This window comes from Styela clava, chromosome 10 (assembly GCF_964204865.1).
Source record: "Styela clava chromosome 10, kaStyClav1.hap1.2, whole genome shotgun sequence".
Classification (NCBI taxonomy): domain Eukaryota; kingdom Metazoa; phylum Chordata; class Ascidiacea; order Stolidobranchia; family Styelidae; genus Styela; species Styela clava.
Window position 1 is genome coordinate 21,034,903 of NC_135259.1, and position 13,552 is coordinate 21,048,454.

General features: G+C 34.2%; 1 protein-coding gene across 1 annotated transcript; it reads right to left on the reverse strand.

Moving 5' to 3' along the window:
- Positions 1-276: 276 nt before the first annotated feature.
- On the reverse strand, positions 277-12,949 carry LOC120345014 (uncharacterized). Its single transcript, XM_039414418.2, has 4 exons — positions 12,427-12,949; positions 4,361-4,554; positions 3,150-3,257; positions 277-2,694 (listed from the first exon to the last, which is right to left on the reverse strand). Exons 1-4 carry the CDS (start codon positions 12,603-12,605, stop codon positions 1,904-1,906), a joined length of 1,272 nt encoding a protein of 423 aa, XP_039270352.2. The 5' UTR covers positions 12,606-12,949; the 3' UTR covers positions 277-1,903.
- Between the last annotated feature and the right edge of the window lie 603 nt (positions 12,950-13,552).

The window sequence follows — 13,552 nt, forward strand, 5'->3', positions numbered from 1 at the left end:
CTATAGGCTAACTGTTTTCATACTATAGTAGTCCTTACCTATATTGTTAGATACCAATGACTGCGTGTATATGGTCTTGTTCGGATAGAAAGGACTAGCATCCTATAAAAAGATGATTTCAAATGTCATTTAAATTTGATGCTTAGTATATCCACACCCCACAGCTATGTATCCATCGCATTGGGAGCGTAATATGACTTAGCCTGACGGAAAAATATTTCAAATAATTCTTATTTCTCTGTAAAGTTGTTATCGTTAAACAGACAAGTCTTCATAAATCATATTTATTTGTACAATAGATGACGAAATAATGCAGGCTTCAAGTTTTATAGATGACATAATGAGGTGTAATTTCGCTGCCAGTAAACTTGAACCCACGTACATTTGAACCCATACATTTGCACCCGTATATCCGCGGGTTCAATCTATATGAGGGTTTTAAAATCCATGGGTTATGGTTCGTATGGGTTCAAATATTCGTAAAAAAAAAACATAGTTGAAATAGTATGCAGGTGCAATTGTCGTGGGTTCAAATTACGGGTTCAAATGTAAGGGAACCGTTATTTCACGTCGCTATTTGACATTTCAAAATCGTTTACGATTTTTTTCGTTTGTTTCGATTTTTTCTGTGATAAATATCCACCAGTATTAAATTGTTGACTACAGAATAGCGTCGATTACTCGACGTAAATAGGATTCTTAAATGTAGATAGCTTGTTAACGCACAGCAAAATTAAAATGGGCAAAATACTTTATAGGTCTATAACAATTACGCTCTTAGAAAGATCCAATGATTTAAAAAAGTCGAGTTTGCGATCACGTGTCGACTTTTGGTTAAATTCATGGTTTCTCATGAAATGGATGAATACACTTTATCTCTTGAGGTTCAAAATTGAAGAATAATAACGAGCATTTGTAACCGTCTAGTCGCTATAACATAGACGTGGAGTCGAATGTTATTCGGAGTCGTATTTTGAATTTGTTGACGTCGAAATAGTTACTTTGTTGGAGTGGGAATTTTACGTTTTTTTTTATAAGTACAAGTTCGCTCCTGAAACTAATAAGCTTTCTCATGCAGAGCGTTAAGATAGGCGGCGTTTTTTTTGAAGGGCTCAGAGTTTAGTGTGGGATATTCCGACTTCATAATCCTGCTTAGTCACACCAGAAGTCCAATATTAGTAATGGCAATGTCAATACAAAATATATCGTTTGTGAAAAAGAGCTAATACGTTAGTATGGCGGTATGGCATCCACGATGTCACTAAAACAAGTATATTTCTCCAAGTGTTTTACTAAGTTTTCCGTTCAGTGACTTAATAATGAAGTTTTTCCACAATGAAAAAATATACTCGGAGAGAGTTACATCATAATCATTTTTCACAATGCAGATTGTGACGTCATACACCGGCGCATTTAGACAATGGTTGAATTATAAAATTAACGAAAATATTAAAAAAAGTGTTGGTATGTTTCTATACAATATAATAAGGTAATTTTAATAGTTCAGGAAACAATAAGACAACTACAAATGTGTCATTAGTATGCAAATGGGCACGAACAATATCTAAGACATTATGTTTACACTGGGATTTTCTTCTCCATTTTTATATATTCTAAAATTACTACGTATTATAGTAACGTTTATTGTACTAATCTTCTGGGATTAGGGTTTAGATTCTAGACAGGGCAAAGTTTTGTCATATAGAATCATATGGGTATGTGAATATTGTGTTATGTGGACAACTTGCACGTTGATTAATTAAACATGTTTGAGGCTTTGGAAAAGTTTCTGTGTATGTCAGTAAAGAGTCTTGCACCAATATGGCGCTTTCTGCTTCCATAACGTATTTATTTAAAAATTTCCTCAAGTTTACGGAAATTTTAGACCTGAATATACCTCTATTTATTCTGTCGGAGGCCCTTCTCGCATATTAGACGATTCGTCGTGGTAAGGAAATGGCCCATCATATGGCGATGACACGAATTCGGTATCGTCAACTATGTCGTCATTATCATCACTAGCTTCGACGACATTACTGTCGTAAATGTCCAGCATGACGTCATGCACTGCGTCATTCAAAAAGTTGTTGCCCGGTGCTTCTTCTAGTGGGGGTTTCTCTTTTTGAGAATCCTTATGCTGATCTTCATCGGAGTCTTCTGTGCCATATGTATGTACCTCCCAGATAAAATTATTTAACCCCTTATCGTCAACAGAGCCCATTTCATCGTTGTCGTCACTCGGTTCAGATGCGGTAATTTCGTGACTTTTAGGATACCTAAAAGGATTTTCTTCAGAGGGTAAGGGTTCGTAGATCGGATCTCGTCCTTTCTCTGAGGCATACGGTGATCCGTACGGCTGGCCTTTAGGTACGTACGTAACTGGTTTATAGTTAGGAGTCCAGAACGAAACACTCGGTTTTATGCTAATTTCCGGCAATCCAAATGTACCATGTTTCGAGTATGGATAGTCTTGGTTAGATGTATCATATAGGTTAATTTGGAGAGATGCGACCGGGACCCCTCTTGGGCGATGTTGCTTCGGTTTCTCCGGTAGATGTCGCTCACGAGAAAATTTTTGAAACACTTCTTTGTATAGCGAAAGCCGTGACTCTTCACTCGGTTTTGCTTCGGTCAATGATAATCGCATTCCATTAGTCAAGCACCAGAAAAAGCATTTAAGTCCTTTAACTCCGCCTGAGAAAATGGAAAATGGTTAAATGTGGGAAATAGAGAAAACTATTTGAAGAATTTATCATAAATATTATTTCGGATTTACTAGTTAAAGTTTGAGGCACAACGCGTGGATTTTACAGTGATAAAAGAAAAAAGCCTCTTAAAAAATATAAATGACCTTCTCATTCAAATCAAATCTTCTTTTATTACTGCCATACTATCATTTTTTTCTAATTTACTTGTTGGCCTAACTATGTCGGCATCGCATGTTGGAAATTTTTTATCTTGGCTCAATTTCAGTGGTCAGATTCCGCATTTTCCACAGTAAGTGGTAAGTTAGGTGTGATATGCCAACGCGAAGTCTTCATTTTCGTGCCAAATCTAAGTAACTCCTACGTCACAGTGATTGATTTGGGGATTTGTTTGGAGTAATTTCGGAAATATAATTCCAGGTATGAAGTGCTACATCTACTTACCTTCGTGTAACCAGCACATGTTCTGTCCTCCACCGCATTTTTCAAGTAGACCAAGCGCATTTATTCCAGCAGTTTTTCCTGCCTTCGTCATGCATTCAGCAAATGATACTAGAATGAATAGATTTAAAATTGATTGGAGGAGCTATTAAGGCCAAATAACCAATGAAGCATTATTGAGAAATATTGATTCAAAGATTCAAGTAATTTGCAAATTTCGTTAATTTATTACAAAAATTTCCATTTTTTTAAATAGATTCCACAAATTACTTTTATCTCTGGATGCAACCCACAAAGTTATTGGGAGATGGAATTTAATATAAATATATTGCGGTATTAGTTTGGTGGGCTTAAAACATGTATTTATGCCACTATCCCAGCCGGCAACCACAAAAATTTGAAATTGGTCCAGTCTTTACCCAGTAGCACCATATCATTCCCGTAATATCGGCCAATTTTGTCACAAATTGTTTTGGAAATTTTAATATATATTAACGCAACAGACATATTTCTGGAAATTTTTAGATGGCTCTTCTGATAGCAGAAAATTTAATAACAATTTACAGCAATTTGGGTAAATATAAAATTGCGTCATTCCCAATTTTGCATTTTAATTTATTGTGTCGGTAGATGTCACAGGTATATCTTTGGAGCGAGGGGCCATTTCAGACAACTTTTGCTTTAGAGTAAACACGCTTAGAATATCAGTAGATGACACGCGAAGGAGTTATTAACCGTGAAATGGAATCGGGTAATGTCGGAGTTTTGGACGATGGTGTAAATTTAGATTTCATTAGCGTTTCGCGTGCCAAATTAGAAAAATGTCAATGGCTGATGTATTATTGAAAGTAATGGAGTCCTCCATTGTGCTGAATATACCTTCTTTATAATCAACAACTAGAAGGTCAGTGCTAGTTCATCGCAACTGCTCTAAATTTCTCTCCACTCATATCGTTCAAGTAGAAATATTTATTAAAATAGTCATTTTTGTATTCTTACTCCCTTCAAACTAGTGCGCATATTCATGAGTTTAAACCTTATTTCACTAAAATTTGATAAAACAAATATTTCAACACCATCTGTCTGTTATAAAAAAATGGCGAATATAAAAGTTCGTTAAATCATTTAAAACCGACACTGACCCCAAAACCATGATTGGAAATCCAGATGTGTCGTCAATATTGCAGGCTGAAATTACAGCGATCTGAGCTTACCTTTGAATAGCGGATGCACTCTCAAAGCTTTGTCAATTGAGCTCGCCGAATAATCACAATATGGCCCCAAATATTCACTAGAGCAGTTGCAAATTTTTCCACTTCCAGTCGTCACACAAGTTCCATCGTTCACACATTGAATATGAGTGGAACATTCGTACGGACCAATGCTGTTCTCAGAGTATTGTTGTGTCCTGGCAAAATAAATATTAGAACGTTTTTACCTTGGTATTCAATTTTTGGTGCAAAAAAGCATACTTGACTGACAATATTTGGACTTAGTAGAGTGGTCAGTTTCTGATAAGGGCTCTAATAGAATAACGAATTTTTAGTATAGCAGAGTTATATGTCTCTCGAGCTGATGCGTCACGGAATAGGCGTCACTTTGCGAACAAGAATTCTCCCATAATTCGAAAGTAAATAACAATACAAAAATAGTCACCTCCATTAAAATATGCCATAACAGCTTTAAAATAAGTTAAGTCATTAGAACAATATTATGTTAACATTAGGGCACAATATGTTTTGACATGCTTGGGTTCCAGACGTTTATTTATTCATCTTATCTTCAACACGTTATGAATGTTAGGATATTAAATTGAATTCTGATAATTGGGCTAAATGTTTTGATGAGAGAAAATTAGCTTTTACATTTTCATAGAAAATCTTGGAAATTTTATTGGCTGCTCCCTTTTGACCTTTACAAAAAATCTAAATTTAAGTCTGAGAAATGTTTGTCTGTCTCAACTCGTTTACCAGCACCATACACAACCCAAAATAAGTTATCAAAATTCCAACATTATATAAATTAAACCATTAATTGGTTAAAAAGAGCTTCGTAGTTGAATGCGTACTTCTAAAACTTTCCCGATCGAGCCAAAATTGGTCACTTTTTATAGCTAAAATATACAGGGTAGTGATGAGGGTACCTCAAAGTATTTAATATTTATTGATAATTAATGCCACCCTGTATATCATGCTAATTGACACAAAATTGCATTGTTGATGAACTTGTTTAAATGTTAAAAATGAGTTGCGCAAAGTAAATTTAGAACAATTTCGCATGATGTGTTTCGCGTCTCGTATTTCGCTCGCGTAATCGTTATAGTTCATCTTGGAATCTGTCATTTCGATTTAATATAGTGGTTCTAACGATAAACAATATTTTATCGCAGTATCTACTATTTAGAAATTTGCGAGATATAGTGCGTAGTTTTTAAAGTCGAACTGTGTAATAGCCGTCTATCACTTACTTTCTGTGCCCGTTTATCTAGAAATCCGTCAATTTCTGACGCTACCCGTTCAACACCGAGGTTATATTACACACTGTTTTAAAAACTTGCGGTATGGATTGTGTATTTTTGAGGCAAAAAATTCATTTAAATTTAGACATTTACCTTAAGTATTTACAATAAAAATTGATATATCGCCGTGACAGTGCACACCTTGCCACCCAGTTATCTCTCCTAATCTGTATAACGTGATGCTTTTGTTTCCATTTTTAGAAGTTATTGTGTTGTTACCAATATACAGAGCTAACCTCACGTGTGCTTGTCGTGCAGTGTATATTTATTCAGGTACCACCCAACTTATTTAATAAATAAATAAGAAAAATTCCATTTCAATTTTAATAGGACGCTTTTCGCTACGAACGAACCCTTATACACAGTATAGTATATTGTTAGATATAAGCACCGTTTACATACAGAGTGTCTAAAATATTTCTCCCAATTTTATAAAAGAAACAACGAAAAATATCTTCGTCTTTGTTTATTAATAATTCTTAATGGTCTTGTAGTTTTCATTTAACATACAATAAAATTCATTCAAACCTACAATTGTTATTACTATAAAATCGGCCGAAATATAATGGACACCCAGGGGCGGACACTTTCCATAATTTTGGGTGGGCGAACTTGGATCGCCTACCGAAAAACACCGCGCCGTGTATCGTCACGTAACAATAACCTGTCATGTAATTCTTTAAGTATTACAATGTCATTTTGCTACTCATATATCGAGGCTGCTTTGCTTAGACACGGAACTTGCGCGTCACTGAACCAATTTCTTAAATTCCGCGAGAATTAGCCCACGGCTCTTGCTAACAAACAGAAAATAATAAATTTGAGGAGTGTATTAGGTTATTGTTCCAATTCCTAGTTCTGCATAAAGCGCACTAACGGCGTTTCGTAAAATTAGGAATGCAAAACAAGGTAACAAGCTTATGTGCGAATTTTTTCCTGAATTTTACCAGGGAATTATTATTTACCTGTAGAATTGCCATTACTGCCGATTTATTAAATCATCATTTGACTCGAAATAACATTCAGGATTCACGCAATGACTTTGCAGTTTTATTTATAATTTAATACGAAAATAAACAGGCACAAGTTCAGGCGCGCAGCCAGGATTTAAAAAAAAAAGGTGGGGAGCGGAGGGGGGGTCAAAGTCGAAACTTCCCATTTCCGTCTGCAACAAGCACCCGATTACGCGCTCGTTAAAAGAGCCGCCTATTTAAGCGTATGATTTTTCTGTCGCGTAAAATATTCAATCCATGACAGCTACGAGATTCTAAAATGACCTTATATATTAATTTAATTGTGTGCAACGTAACTCGCGGTTGCGACCCATTACGCCAAAATAAAAATATTACTAAACTAAAGTACCAGGGCGATATGTGTTACAAAAATCTCGATATCTGATATAAAATCCCATATAGTACAATTTTACTTCATACAATGAAAATAATTATAAAGTACACATAATTATAAAGTACCGTAGTAAATCAAAAATACAAATTCACCGTCTCGAAATCCACGCGGAACAGTCTCCGCGATTACGCCACTTGTTAATAGAGCCGACTTTTTCAACGAAAAATGATTTTTCACTTGTGCAAAGTAATCAATCAAAGACCGATACGGGCATAAAAATGTGTGGTAAACTGACCGTTTATATATTGTTTTGATCCGTATTTTTGCTATTTTGCGAATTCGACAAATTTGAGATGTACTTGTAACACTGGCTCCGCTCAATCGCAATGTTGTCACTCCGATTATTTTTGAAGATAAAACTGTTCGAAAAATCCGTAAATTTTCTGTCAATTTTCACGTAGTAAAAGTTATTTCAGTACAATAAAAATACAAAAATTGATCGAATATACTTTAATTATCTTTTATATCATCACAAACCGATGAAAAATAGCGTTCTCAGCTTTGTTTAATGTTAACACGAAAATTTTCGACGTCAATTTAAAAGTAATGGATAAAAAGGCAAATCCCGCTCACAATTGACTGTGTTTCGACTTTAGTGACGAAATGTTTTTAAAGGTCAAGCAAACATAATTTGTGCCGTGGGCACACGTAATTTTGCGATTTTCGATGACTAGAAAAGCGTTTTTAGACTGTCGCGGGCCTCAACTAAACCTATATTGTTTACAGTTTTATTTTTAGTATTTTATATTGCCGCTATTCAACTTATGGCCGGGTTCATAAGTCCGTGCTTGTACGAAAATAAAATAATTGTCATAGTCATCGTGTCACATGTTTGTGGAAAATTTGTGATTTAGAGAGGATAAACGCCAACGTAAAGGCGTTTACGACCTAAATAATGAGTCACAATGATGAAAACAATCAGCGATTTTAGCAAAAGGTAATTGCACGCGTTATTGGCGACGTTTTCAGTTTTCAAAAAAAATTCAGAAGGATATCTTTTTTAGATAGTTTCTGTGATCTGAAAATTCGAATAGGCGTTTCGACATAGTAAATGCTTTGATCTTTGACGGCGAATTATGCTGGGCCTTGCACAAAATCCATAACGTGAAAAGATACGTCCAGCGGTGAAAATTGTTTATAACAACTTTAGATCTAGTTAATTTTTTAGCGATAATAATAATTGGTGTAATGAAATACAGTTTGCCTCTTTCACTTCTCTCGCAAGTGCCAACAATAACACTATTGAAAGATTTTGACAATGAGAAAACCATATTAAATTGTACAAAAATGAATAAGTTGTGCAAAACCGTGGCGCGTGATCGGCGGTGCGTTTGAAGACGGAGTATTACCCGTGCGGGCGCGCATGTTTCACAAATGTGAGGTGCTCCGAATTCGCTATGGTCCACATTATTGTAAGAAAACAGTTATAATATCGGTAACTATTAACCGTTTATTTGCGCTTGACTATCGCACTTTTCGGAAATGATGATTTTGTAAGGCGGAAACAACATGTATTAAAATTTTTTGTGAAATTATTGGAGGGGCGACCGCCCCTCTTCGCCCCCTCCGGGTGTCCGCCCCTGGACACACCATATATAAGCAGCCGCAAATATTTAACACTATACTACTACAGCAAGCTACTTTTTATTTGTAAGAACCGGAATCTTGTTGTCAGTTGGAATTGTCAGCTTTGCGTTGTATTAACAGTTGTGAAATCCTGTAATATCAGTATTCGGATTTGAGCAATCCTGATTGGGCGAGATAAGTCACTTTGCACAGGGTTCAACCGTACCAATGAATTTAAATTTCGTTGTTCGAGTTTACGTAATGTTTTGTAATATTTACATTTTATATGATAATGTAATTATATATTTTATACAATTTATGTTAGAAATTGACGCGAAATCAAAATTCCAGAAAAATATGAATTGAATTCAAACAAAATACCGGTAATGTCATCACGACTAATTGACATGAATAGCCAAGGAATCCAAATTTCCGGAAGTGTTTGATTACTCTACTTCCAGCTACATATAGTTTATATAACAGAAACTGAAGCCAGACGCTCATTATCATTACTATAACGACTTTTACCGTGAATCTTTCTTCAATAGGCTCTAAAATTATTTCAGTTATTTTTAATTAACGTATATTTCTTAGTGTGAAAAGCGTTACATAGTAAGAAAAGCGTTATAAACAGCATGTTTGTTTTCAATTACTGTTAAATTCGAGTAAAATTTACAAAAATGTAACGCTTCGTCGTGTCAATTACAATTTACATTATTGCTAAGTAGTTATTAACAAATAGGTAGTAAGTTGGACGACTTTATTTACATTTGCATATATTTGGAACACGATTTCCTAAAGTTGTTTTGTTATTCGTCCTACTGACCTATAATAAAGGTCAGATCTCTCAATTTTGGCTCAACTTTATTTTAATTTTTTTCAAATATTCAGAAATCGTTTTGTTAATTTCCTGATCGCAATGAAATATTGCGTCATTGGACAAATATCTATAAGATTTAGTATTACAACGTTTTTCTTTTGTAATGTCACAGTCTGAGTGGTTGCACAATTAAAAAAACGCATAAATATATAGTTTTTCTGTGTATCAAAACATAATCTTTTGTGTTGAGTACAAATCTACCATTAATTTATTATTTATATGTCCCGCCCAATGTTTTCACTCCAGTAATTTGTCTAAATTTTTGTATATATAAATTCCTAATATGCTATCCAATCCCGAAATTCTCATATTGTAGTTAGACGTAAGAGTGCTTCATATTAACATTGGGCCAAGTGTTTGTGCTTGAAAAAATAATTGAGTGCTTATGTAAAAGCTCGTGAAGTTGTATTTTGTTGAAACATTATTAAACTATCAGTTGAAATTGACTGATATCGCGGTTTCGATACAGTCGTTAACGATGATAAGATCGCATTTTGATAAATGGAAGATTTAATCGCAGATCTCGACGAAATTCGGTCTAATAGATGTTCATAACACTTTTGATTTGTCTGTTATTTTTGAATGAATTAATTATTAGTTGCTACTTTATCGTCGAAAAAACTGTGACGCACCATTTTCGTATGCGAAGTAAGATGAATAATGATAAAAAAAAACCGACATTCACAGAATATTTTTGAATGAGTCGACTGAACTGCGCCACATGAAGGTTCATATAATAGATCACTCAACAGACTATGACCTAATAGTTAGGGATTTGACTTAAATACACTGGCATCGCAATTTGGAGAATTGTTTCACCAACGCAAACGATCCCGCCCCCTTGCCCATAATAATTTCTGTATATGCGGAACGGGAAAGATCCCTGAAATTTTAAAAATAAGATAGCTGCTATATTCTTCATTGACTGCATGGGGTGTTATGATTCATAACGATGAAAAGGAGGGGTTATGAGTTAAAGTTGGCGTTAGTAAATGCAAAGTCAAACTAATGGGATTGAAAACAAATTATCTGATCCTTGAATTAAGCAAAGGTGTTGGAAAACGGATACGCTGTTTGATTTATGATTTTGAAAACCTTTTCTTCTATTCTAAAAATTCCACCATTTTAAATATTTGCACTACTTTTGCGATCACCAGAGAGAACTTTTGAATTTTATGCCAAAAGTTTTTTCAAGAACTTCATTTATGTGGAATTCACTGCGGCGTGGTTGTGTTACCGGTCGGATTGGTTTAGGTTTCATACTCACTGTCGCGTAATTCTTTTTAGTTTGAGTAGCGCATGGTACTTTATTTAATTCATTATTTCACAGTTGTTTTCCTGACTTGATTGACCTGAAGTTGATTTCAAATTAAACAAGTCTCACGTAAATCTGTACCTGATAACGCGTAATACACCGTTAGTTTTTTAGTTTGAATAGCCCATGACAGTATACTCAGTGGCAGCATGACGAAAATAAATATCTGAGTTTGAATCTGCTTTGAGCAAATCCGAAGAAATCCTAATAACAGTTATGGCAAAGGGAACGTTTCTATTTGTTTTATTGTGGCCATTGGATATAAGTACAAACTGAGCATACTCGTGTGTCTTTTATTATTTAGATTAGATATAATCAAGTCGAACAACTATAATTTTTCTCGATTAAAATTTTGATTCAAATTCAAGTGTCTATTTTTTACAGATACTTGATTTTAATAAAAAACGCATTAGCTTACTGGTATTTATTAATCTTTGCGATATCAATTTTTATTTGCAATAGTCAATTTTATGAGCTTTCAAAATTACTTGGAAATATTTATTTCAAAACCGCCAATTTAATGGATCTTACGTTCAAAGCAAAAAACAAACTTTTTTAACCAAATATATTTTTTACATTTTTAATATTGATTTCAATACTAATATGCTTCTATATTGCAATGGCAATACTATACATCGATGTAACTCTAGATTCTTATTTTTCCGGATATTTGGTACTAAATTGCGTTTATGAATGTCAGAATATTCCAAATTTCAGTGTAATATATATTTCACCAATAATTTGTAAAGCGAAACTATTGTACCAAGTTATTGTTCGTGCATATTATTACAATACCAGCGGAACTTGATCGTCTAATTATGTAGGTATTTCCTGAAACTACAGACGCAAAGGAAGTTCATAAGCTGAAGTTTCAAAAAATATTTTATATCGCGAAAGCTTTTATATCTGACCAATGAGTTTTTCCATCAACGCCGTTTTTTATTGTTCATATTTGTTTGGCTATTTTATAACAGTCTCACATATACAAATAAGAACAAAAGAATAAGCCTCAAATATGTGGACGAAAAAATCGAATAATGATTAATATCGTTACCGTAATGTCAGCAAATTGTTAAAATAATTATACTATTTGATGGTGTGCGCGGATGATTAAAAATCTAAATTTGGCATGAATATGGAGTCCTATGTAGAACTCGGAGAAAATTTGTAAAAGTAATAGACATTTGGCAGCTCTCCCATACTTAGGTACAAAAAATTCAAAATTGAATGGTCTATCAATTGTGTCGAAATGAAGTATTTTTCACAACGCAACAACAAATTTAGCAAACCGACCCGCAGACCGATTCTGCGTCCAATTAATGCGGTAGTGCTTAAGTGCATGCGGTAGTGCTTTTTTCTGATTGGAGCCAAGTGAAAATATTAATCCTTTCGACTTAGCTACAAATTTGAAGATTTATATGTTATTTTTGATATCTGTATTAGTTCAATGTCTAGTTTGAAATTAAATTCCGTTAAAAATTTCTCGGCAAATAAATGAAATTTCGTACGTTTCCCAGTAAACCTAGCTAACTTGATTTCACTTCCCTTTGAGAGCAATGGGAGAACAACATTATTATAAAAAGCTGATACTCACAGTCTCGGATCTATCTCGTTTTCTTCTGCATATTCTTTTGTTTCTTCTAATTTTCTTTGTTCATGGAATTCTGTGGCATCTTCCTCCAATCCAAGCATGCTTCCTGGGTTGTAGACGGGATTTCCCGATATTGTCGTAACATAGATTAACGCAAGAAACGCAGCAAGTAAATGTTCCATTCTGACGGTATATTTTTCGATTCAGTTCTATTGTAATGTCTTTTATGTAAATTTCAGAAATAAGTATATATCTTTAGATGTTGTTTATACCCAATAGCTATTGCTTTGATGTATAAGAAGTATTTTTTAAACGCAGCTGGCGATGTAAAGATCAGTCTTCAATTCCCAAATTGATGCTTTGATGCTGTGTATTTGTCCTTTTTGGAAATCATTCGAGGTTTGGACGTCCGGGATATTCGATCACTTTTGCCGTTTATTATTTCCTGTATTGCCGCAAAATTACTGATATATCCCCGGTCTCACCGATGCAAGCAATAAGCGATCTACGCGGGTTTATAAGTAACTCTCTCGTCTGAAATGAAAGGAACGTTGTTTAAAAGGCTTCTCTATAATCTTTACAGTTAATTAAAAATTAATTAATGTTCCCTCCCGTTTACGGGGCACGTGTTTTGTCTCAACGCGTGTTGTTGAAACTTCTCTAATAAGTTGAATAAACAATATGGCGCTCTGGTGAATCGCTAACTATCGATTCTTTTCTTGCTTTAATGCTAATTTTGGATCACATACGACATACGCGATCCTAATCTATTGAAATCGAGCATTGCTATTGCTCAAATCTTAAAATTTTATCAAGCATTATAGACGCATTTCACAGCTTCCAAAAAATTCAAATGAAAGCGTCTATTTGCTCTTTCTAAATGAAATAATGAAGTAATAATGAAAATGTTATAAAATCCATGTAATCCACTATATATCACATTGTTCTAATTCAATTCTACAATGAAAGCATTTGAATATTTAGACCTAACAGTCTTGAATCCAACACTAAAAATGTCTTCGTTTCTATTCAACAGATATAACAAATGACAAATCAAACGAATCGACTGAGATAAAAAAAAAATTGCTCGTATTTCAAAAAGAAAAAAAGGCAAAACCTGTTATTAAAT